The sequence below is a fragment of the Typopeltis vanoorti genome, chromosome 17, assembly GCF_054136105.1.
Source record: "Typopeltis vanoorti isolate ZY-2024b chromosome 17, IOZ_Tvanoo_1.0, whole genome shotgun sequence".
NCBI lineage: Eukaryota > Metazoa > Arthropoda > Arachnida > Uropygi > Thelyphonidae > Typopeltis > Typopeltis vanoorti.
This window is the reverse complement of record NC_143565.1, coordinates 81,032,275-81,042,145: the sequence shown is the minus strand read 5'-3', so window position 1 is coordinate 81,042,145 and position 9,871 is coordinate 81,032,275. Positions and strand designations below refer to the sequence as shown.

Genomic DNA, 9,871 nt, shown 5'->3' with positions numbered 1-9,871 from the left:
CGAGAGCCAGGCCAGAGGAGATCACGGGTATCATGTATTGGCGATCACTGCAGGTGCTCAGTCATAGTTCGTATGCAATGCATAGTGTGTATTCTCAAATCTTCTACTCAACTCACCCCCCTCACCAAGATCAAATCCTGAGTGCGCCATTGTGTGTGTGTGTGTGTGTGTGTATATATATATATATCAGTGGCATCATGTGTCCATTTAGATTGGGAGAACTGTAGAATTGGGATTTTTCATGTTAATTTGACCGTATGATTGTATTTTTATTGATGTATGAAAGTTTTAAGAGTCCATAGTGCATCAGCACTCATCTTAATTGGTCAATGCAATTAATTGTAAGATAACATTTAATACTTTAATTTATCAATTAATATAATTTTAAATATGAAAAGCATAAAGGTCAAATAAACAATAGCTATGCTTCACATGCAGCATTTATATGAGAAGCACAAAGGGTATACGCTTTGTGGTGAGATTAGATTATCATTAGCAAATACTACAGTGAGACATGGATAATTTGAATTCTGATACAATTTCTAAGCACGGCCATATAATGTGAATAGAATTTGAAAAACGTGATCGCTTGGGAAATTATTATTTTTTCAGATTGAACCAAAGAAAGGCTGAAATAACTTGTTTTACTTATTTATACACAAGTTCCAAGCTCCTTCAACTATAATCATACAATCTGTAAAATCTCTGGCAGAAAACATGACATTCAGTAGATCATCAACACTGTTTCCCATTGTAAATATGGAACAAATAGTGATATATTTTTAAAGAAAATTACTTGTCTATAATCAGTGTCATAAACACATCAGTTCATATTTCATGAATGCAAAACAGATGAAACTCAGAAAACAAAAAAAGCAATTCATGACAAAAGACAATATTCAATTGCACTGGTTGACACAATAACCAATCACAGCAACTAATTCCTGGGTGCTTTTGACTCAGTGCATATCCTACTTTGCCTTCTGGATGGTTAAAAATCACTGGCATGCTAAGAATTTGACCTGCTGCACCATCTGTATGTCTGCTGAAAGGTGTCCATATTTGTGATTGCACACCTGGGGTATTAATGCAAATGTGATGTGGTTACGTATCAAAAAGTGTCCTCTTCATGAAGTTAGTATATTGTGTTTATTTTTAGGAATCACGTGAAGCCAGGAAAAAAAATTAAAGGTCTTTAATAGGAATAAATGCAAAAATATAATATTGGTGATACTGCTATTCAATGGGTGTGCATCCCTGACACACAGACACACACACACACACAACTCCAGTTACATCAATAATTGTTTTTATTTGGAATGCAATATTTACAAACATAAAATAAAAATTATTATTTTTTACAGATGATAAAGGCTTATCTGGAATTAAAGGAAACAATGTTTTTATTAAACATACAGAAGCTATTTATTTTTAGTGCAAAATGTAAACTTGCTTTTGTTGGTAGATAATATATGACTGAAATATAAAACAAAGTTTGTATTTCTCTCTTTGTTTGTATACGGGGCATTTCTTTCTAAATGTTTAGCCAAATTCTGGGTACACTTGTTCTACTGATAACTGGATGGAAAAAAAGTCAACATAAACAAAGGGCCAGAAATTCTTTTCTACAGAGATATTGCATAACAGTTTGATGAAAATCACTCCATCACATATCACTCTATTATGGCTTATCTGTCATCAGGAGCAAATATATCTTTACTATATACAGCAGGTACAAGCACTCTCACCAGCAGATTTTTCTTTGAGTCAGTTTTGTTCAATGGCTTCTGCAAAGATGCACTGAGCCCAATTTTCTCTATTGTATTTTTGCCATCAGAGGTGAATCTCAATTCACCTCTGATGGCATAGTGAACTTTCACAACATACATCACTGAGCCAGAATCAATCCACATGAAATCAGGCAGTCCTGGAACCAACAAAGATTCTGTGTAAGTTGGGATTGGCATAATTGGAAACCACCTCATTGGTCTTCTGTTCTTGCCACCAGTGCTCAGCAAATTCTTAGAGGAGGAACTACCAGTGTTGTTTGAGGACATGTCATCAACCACACCAGTGCATATGATTCATGCATGACAGAGCACCAGCACATTTTCGTGAAACTGTTATGGAACATTTTGGTCATGCCTATCCCAGCCACTGGAATAGGTAAAAGTGGACCAGTTGAATGGCTACCAGAATCTCCTGATATGAATTGTTGGATTTCTTTGTATGGGAGAAAGCTGAAGGTTGATGTTTATGCTACACCAGTGTTTAATGAACAGGCTGTATGTCAAAGGATTGTAGCTGGCCCTATGACAATGTGGAATGCTCAGGGACTTCTCAAATCTATACATCAGTTGTACAGATTTGTACAGCTGCTCAGGGAGCCCCATTTTGGAACATTTGACGGGATGTAAATGTAGATAGCTGTTCTTGATCATTTCCTATGTACAGTACTACCTGGATTACAAACCAGTTACCTTTCTGGCATGTATAACATGTGCTGTATCTCTGCAGGAAAACATTTTCTGTCCCATATCATTAGAACTGGCAGTAAAACAAATACTCAGAGTTTGGCTAAACATTTCAGAAACACTCTCTGTGTGTGTGTAAATACAAAGTACATCTTTACATAGTGAAAGTTTATAAAACTAGAAAAAAATATTTTTTTTTTATGTGCAAAAGAGTACACAGTATTAGGAAAGTAATGATGCCTTTTGTTTTTCTTACTATATTGAATATCTTATTATAAGCTATACTTATAATGGCTCAGTTGTGTGTGTGTGTGTGTAAGTATAAAACACTGACCTTTCATTATTACTTGAAAAGGGCAGAGTAAGATCACAGCAACATACTTTTTGACCTGCAGTTGATCTTCCACTTCTATCAGAAGATTTTTAATCTGCATTGTCATTAAATAAAATATGGGTTCCCAACTAAGGATAATAAACTGATTTTTTAAATTTTTTTTTTTTACTCTTTGAAGCAACAGGAAAAAAGAAAAATAAGGATTAATTTAAATTCAGTGAAATAAGAATAGTCCGTTCACTGAATCACAAAATTCCTGGCTAACAGCAAAACTATCTAGCAGGATAAGAGTGGCCTGCTAAAGCTTCTATGCATAATATACTGGACCTGCTGAATTCTTTACTTTCTTGAATGAAATGAAACAAATCACTCTTATCAGTTTAAAATGATAAGTTTACTTTGAATACAAAATTAAATTAGACACACTATTATTTTTAGAATTTAAAACAAGCATAACAAAAGAATTCATTATCTCCTTTACATATATAAATTCATGATACATACTCGAAGATCTACTTATAAATTTTCAATGGCATTTCTGTGTTAAACCACAGATGAACCAAATTTAAAATAATTTACTTTAAAGTCCATATTTATCAGCCTGACTGATAGTATATATCACATTGTGTAAGCAAGCATGATTTTTTTAATTAAATTTAAGTAAATAATTATAACAGCGGGATGCTAAGAAATATATACAATGTGGTGTCAGCAAAAAAAGCTGACTGTGATAAATTTCTTGGTTCATCAAAACAGTTTTGAGAAATTGTCATTGATCCCACTTGTTTTACTGTAGTGGAATTTTAAAATGTCAATGCACATTTTTGTTCACATCCTTATTACCCCTCCAGTGTTCCATTTTAGCAAGCCTTTCAGATTACAAGTATCTCTTTATCACCTCACAGAATTTATTTTATTAGTTTCCTTAGCTTGAGAGCTCCCTAATCCTGATATGCAAGAAAGTCGTGCAATTCCTGCCTGACCTGCTGTGAACATCCACAGATGAGAACCCATGTTTGGATTCCAGCACACCTATACAAAACAAAAACAAATGAATAATAAGCCAAGATATATGTGGTGAAGTTGTCTACAAGGATTAAAAAAATAAATTAATAACTCGATAGTGGGATATAGGAAGCTAAAGAAGCAGTTTTCATAAAAAGGAAAAATCATAGAGAAAATTTCTTCTGGAATGCAAGCATGTGCTCTTAGAGAATATAGAGAGAAATTAATGACATCTATGATCATGTTTTGAAGGTAATGCTAAGAAAGCTTATAAACTGAGGAAAGAAGTTGCAAAAGGAATTAAAGATTTAAGCAATATGAAACTTTGATTCTTTTTATGACTTCTTTTCAGATATATGGAATATTCTGTATGTCTGAAAAATATTTTGATGACATAACAAACAGCATAACGTCTGATGTAATTACTTTGAAAACTATTAAAAGGGTAAAACATGTGATAGAACAACGGGAAAAAAATATCCAGGAGGAATGATGAAATATTATTTCAGCATTCCTCCCGGAATACTTGTGTAGCCAATGTAAATATTTTACAATGGTTACACAGCATAATTCCAAAGGCAAAATCCCAGAAGATTGGAGCTGTCATTGAACCACTTTATAAGAAAGGGAAAACAGAATAAAGAACTTAACATTCCCTTATTTTGATATCACATTTATTATCACTTTCCTTAATCTTGTGGTTCATATACAGACTATAAATGAAAAAAAAAACAATGTTTATGCAATGGGACTATGCCAAGACAAGAGTTTTAATTTATAACAAACAGTTAAGAAATCAGAAATATAAAAAGATCACTATTTAAGCTTTCTTCATATCCCAAAAAGCAGGTAAAGTACCAGGTGAACTACATACCACTAATCTCATCCAAACCACTGAAACTTTATACAGTGTGATATACAGTATACAAATGTTTAACATATTGTGTCTGTGAAAGTTAGAACTGAAAAGCTTAGGTTGTCAGTCTATGTAGACGATGTTACCCTCTTAAATAAATATGTTACAGGTCACTTTTTTTAAAATTAAATGTTGTGGCCAATTTAACATGAAATTGAAATTTTCATGCCAAAATGAAAATATGAAAATTGACCTCTGTAGTGCATTTGAAAGAAAGATAGAACATTGTATCCTTCGACTGGAAAAGACCCAAGTTCAATTCTCGTCATGAGAGTAATCCTTATGTGGATATTTTCAATTGCAAACTGGGCAGTAGATGGCATGATGAGTTTATGTAGTTGTGAGTGTAGATGGTGGGTTGTGATCTCCAGCAATGAGTCTTTGGACTTCACGGTGGTGTCACATAGCAATAATAATAAGTCAGCAATGAAATTAAAGGAAATACTCTCGTCATGAGAGTATTTCTAGGCTTAGGTTGCTGGTGATGCAAAATTATACAGTAATAGTTAATCAAGGTGATATGGAGAGCTTGCAGGATGATTTAAATAGGCCATCAGTACAACTATCAGTTTAATGTAGAGAAATGTAAAGTTATGCATTTTCAATTAAGTGGTATTGTCTTCTAGCAGCTTTAATATTGTTAAATATTAAAGTCATCTTTGTTTGCAACATTCATGAAATATTGTCTATATTTGCTATTTATGGAGTTCTCTCAGAGTATTTGATCTTTTTTTTTTTTTGTGATAAATTATTTTTCGGAAGTTTGACTTGCTAACTGTTCTTTCTATCTTGGTCATTATGTGCATTTTTTCAATAATTTTGAAAGCTACAGCAAAATTTATGTAAAACTATGGTTTGTGCTTAAGAAAGAGAGTGAGATTCATTAGTACACTGTCCTTGGAAAGTCATGAGATTTTCTGCTGTCAAAGAATTTCATAAACCTGACTGTCAGGCATCAGGAAGTGTCCTGACCAGCTAGCAAATAATCCTGTCATTCAATCTGTCAGGCTATGCATGGAGAACGTACAAGAATAGCAGACAAGAGACAGGATGGTCCATATGTGGAACATAAGTCTGTGAATCTCCCATTCTCAGGCTGCATGCATTTGTAATTAATTATCACTAATCTTGAATCATAAGATCAGCAAACAAACAAAAAAAAAATCTAATAACAAAAGTGGTAGCAAAAATGAATGAGAAGCATAAAAGTACAACCAAAAACAGCAAAAATCTAGAAAACATTTTCACATACATATCACTGGTATCATAACTTTAATACAACATGAATGATGCTCATATAAAAAAAAAACTTACCTTATTTATAGAAGTAAGTGGATAATGCTGTGGAAGTGCTACATTCAAACTCTCTGTTCTATTTAGTCTCTGAAACTCTGTCTGTGGTATAGATGATAAATTTCTCTACCAAGAAATAAATTACGAATATTTATATATTTATATAAATCTCAAAGACCTGCAAAATAACTGCCCAGCAATGATTTATTAACTGCAGTTTTAAAAGTTATCTGTAATTACAGGTAAATATAATCAAGTGAAAAAATATCTAGAGAAGACATTGACTATATTCCCATAGCTCATCATTTATACCAAACCACAAAGAAAAACAAAAAATAAAAAATATGCAAGCAATAACAGCAATTGAAATGTCCCATCAAATTGATTGATAACATCACAATTAAATATTTCCATGAGAAAGAAAGTAAATGACTGCTTAGAAACTCTAGCAATATGCCAATCAACATGAAATACCTTTACATAGACCTTAGTTAATATTACCTGCATAGTAATGAAATAATAAAATGCCAACCTGGTTGGCCGAGTGGTTAGCGTATTCGCTCTCCAGCCAAAAGGCTGTGAGTTCGAATCCCACTGTGGGCATGGATGTTTGTGATTGTCTGTGAAAGCATTAGTGGTAGTAATTGGGGGTAGATGGCATTGGTGATAGATGATGAAGGTTGGTGGAGTAGTGAGATGAAGAGTTGTAGAGCTGATGCACTCCCTCAATGAGTCTTTGGACTCCCTACAGGTGATATAATAATAATATCAATTATACTCCCTTATTCCTAAAATGATTAAATTCATGGCAACTTCACAACTAGTTTACTTATCCCTTTCTTCTACAATCTAATGATGACCATTTACAACAGTCAGCACACACACACACACACACACACACACACACACACACACACACACACACACACACACACACACACACACACACACCAATCTTGCTAGCATGCCACATATATTACAAGTTTTCTGTTACTAGCATTTTTGTGCATTTCTTTTATATTAATATTTACTCTATAATATCTTAAGGTTCAATTTGATTATTTTCATATTTTACTGTTTTATGTTTCTAATTCATACCTTTATTGCAGCATGCATTTCAGGATCCTCACTTTCCATACTGTTTCATTTCGCTTTAATATTGAATTATGGCCAAATTCAGTACTAAAAACCCCTTTCAAGATATGTTGGCATGTTCAGTAGCTATATCTCCAAATTAATATATCCTTTAATGTGTAATTAGCAGATTTATTATCCTTTCTATAAATAATAATATAGGAATATATGGAGAACACACCCTAAACAGGAATGGTAAAAAGTTGATTGACTTTGAAGTTTACAACAGCCTTAAAATAATGAATTCTTTCTATAAATATAAAGGTATACATAAATATACTCAGGCAGCAAGAGGATGGAAATCAATATTAGATTATATCTTAAATGAAAAGAGAAAGTTTTCTTTAGATGTCAGAGTCCACAGAGGATATGATATAAGTAGTTCCCACTTCCTCGTTAAAATTAAATTAAGATTACTACCTAAATGGCTACAAATAACAAAAACATCAAGAAAATTTAAAATGTTTGTTTATAAAACTCGATTATTAAATGAACAAAAATATACAATTTTTTGTATATACGAACAAAGAATTAACCAATATTTAGATAAAATGAAAGGAAATGAAGCAATAGAAATAAAATGGCTTAATACAAAAACAATACTAAATACATCAGCAAATGAAAGCTTAGGAAAGACCAAAAAATTCAATAAAAAGGAAAAAAAAACAACTGAAGATATGGGATGACACAATCAAAGAAATAATGGTTAAGCAGTAAAAGATTAGAAGATGAAATAGAATATAAAAGAATAAGAGCCATAGCTAAAAGAGAAGTCAGAAAAAGACAGAGAATCATGGAGCAAATTTGTTACTAATTTAGAACATGATTTATATAAAATAAGACCCAATATATATAAGATTTTGAAACATTTAAGTACAGAACTAAAGAAAGTGTAAAATTAAACACTGAATTGAAATTAGAAGAATTTCTAAATTGAATGAAACATTTAATGAAAATGAAAAGGAAGTAACTAAAGAAGAATTAGAAATCAGCCTGAAAGAAACAAGAAATGGAAAACCACCTGGAGAAGATAAGTTAGGTTCAGAATTATATAAATATGCAGAAATAATGTTTAAAGAAACACTAAATAACAAACTAATAAAATATTCTGAAGGCAGTACAAAATGGATTTTGTACTTCTTCGAAAGGGACGAACATGTATAGACCTGGCCTTTGGCCTAAAATTAATAATAGAAAAAAGAAGATAATACAATTTAGAAACACATATTACAATTACTGACTTTGAAAAAGCATTTGATAAAGTTAAAAGAAATATTTTATTTAACATATTAAAAGAAAGACAAATACCAAATAATATTCTAAAAGCTATCATAAATATATATGAAAATAATCAAATACAAATAAGATTAAATTATGAACTATCATATCTGAGAGAGAGAAACCAAGGAGTCTGAGTGAGATGTCCCCTTTCAGCAACTCTTTTTAATATTTATTTAAATGAAACTATAATAAAATGAAATAAAAATTTCCATCAAGATATTAAACTTTCTCCTACTGTGAACTTAAACACTCCTTTTTGCTGATGATCAAATAATAATTACAAATTCTGAAGATGATTTACAGAAAGATATTTTAAATTTAAAGAAATAGCCAAAGATTATGGATGATAATATCACCAGAAAAATAAAAAGCAATGGCCTTTAAAGGATAAGATCCAATAAGAACTAAAATAGTAATAGAAAACAAAGTTTAGAACAGATGAATTCATTTAACTATATGATTACATATGAAAATGAAAAAGATATAAACCTAAAAACTGCAAAATATTTAAAAATAACGAGTGTAATTAACTCTATATTTAAACCTAACCTAGTTCAAAAACAAACTAGACTAAAGTTATACAATATATTAGCTCTATCAGTCCTATTGCATAGAAGTGAAATCTGGGCAATAAAATAAAAAGACAAAAGATTAATAAAAGCTGAAATGAAGTTTATGAGAAAAACTGCAAAGTATACTCTATTCAATCCCAAAAGAAATTATGAAAGAATTAAACTAGGAATTAGTAATAGAAAAAAAAATATATAAACATCAATGGATGGAACACATGGAGAGAATGAAAACAAGTTTTAAATTACAAACCATTAGGAAAAAGAAAACCAGGACGTTTGCCAGAGAGAGATTCAACAATGACTTCTAAGGCCTGAATGGGCCACTATAGGCCCTTGAAAAAAAGCGTGACGATGATGTTACCCATGTAGGTTGATAACAGGGGTAACTCTTTTTTTCCTATTATACTCTGTTCATCAAGTATCTAAAAAAAGCACAGAAATTCTAATTTTTAGTTTGAGATTTTATTATTTTGTTAGTTATGTATGTCTGGGCAGTGGCGTTGCTAGAGCTTTTGCTGCCCCTCTCAATATACACCAAAAATACTACAAAAAGTCAAAATGACATATAGGGTAAGGTTCAAAGTGCCACCCAGGGCAGACTGCTCCCCCCCCACCACCCTAGCTACGTCACTGCTGTGTCTGGGTGGAAACCTTCCAAAGAATGCAGACAACTGACTGGAGTTTTTGATCTTGTGTTCAATCCTCACCTTCATATGGAATGACGGTAGTAAGTATCCACTTGGATTATGAATGAATGAGAGAATGAAACTATGAAGGGAAACAAAGATGGGATGCAGAATTTATGCTTGTGGGGATATATTGTCGGAGGTGGAGGAAATAAGAGAACTTGGGATGACAGTGG

The 9,871-nt window shown here is 32.1% G+C and overlaps 1 protein-coding gene across 2 annotated transcripts in view; it reads right to left on the bottom strand.

The window, feature by feature from the left end:
- Nucleotides 1-1,292: 1,292 nt before the first annotated feature.
- Nucleotides 1,293-9,871, bottom strand: part of LOC150097552 (uncharacterized) — a 468,344-nt gene continuing 459,765 nt past the window's right edge. Inside the window, exons 25-26 of one of the 2 annotated variants that reach the window (XM_090407136.1) lie at nucleotides 6,044-6,148; nucleotides 1,293-3,840 (exon numbers count right to left, since the gene is read on the bottom strand). In XM_090407136.1, the coding sequence (XP_090263262.1) occupies nucleotides 3,703-3,840; nucleotides 6,044-6,148 (243 nt within the window). In that variant the 3' untranslated portion in view covers nucleotides 1,293-3,702. Of the gene's footprint in view, nucleotides 3,841-6,043; nucleotides 6,149-9,871 lie in introns of those variants that run through there. The other variant, XM_090407137.1, reaches the window with a different exon arrangement.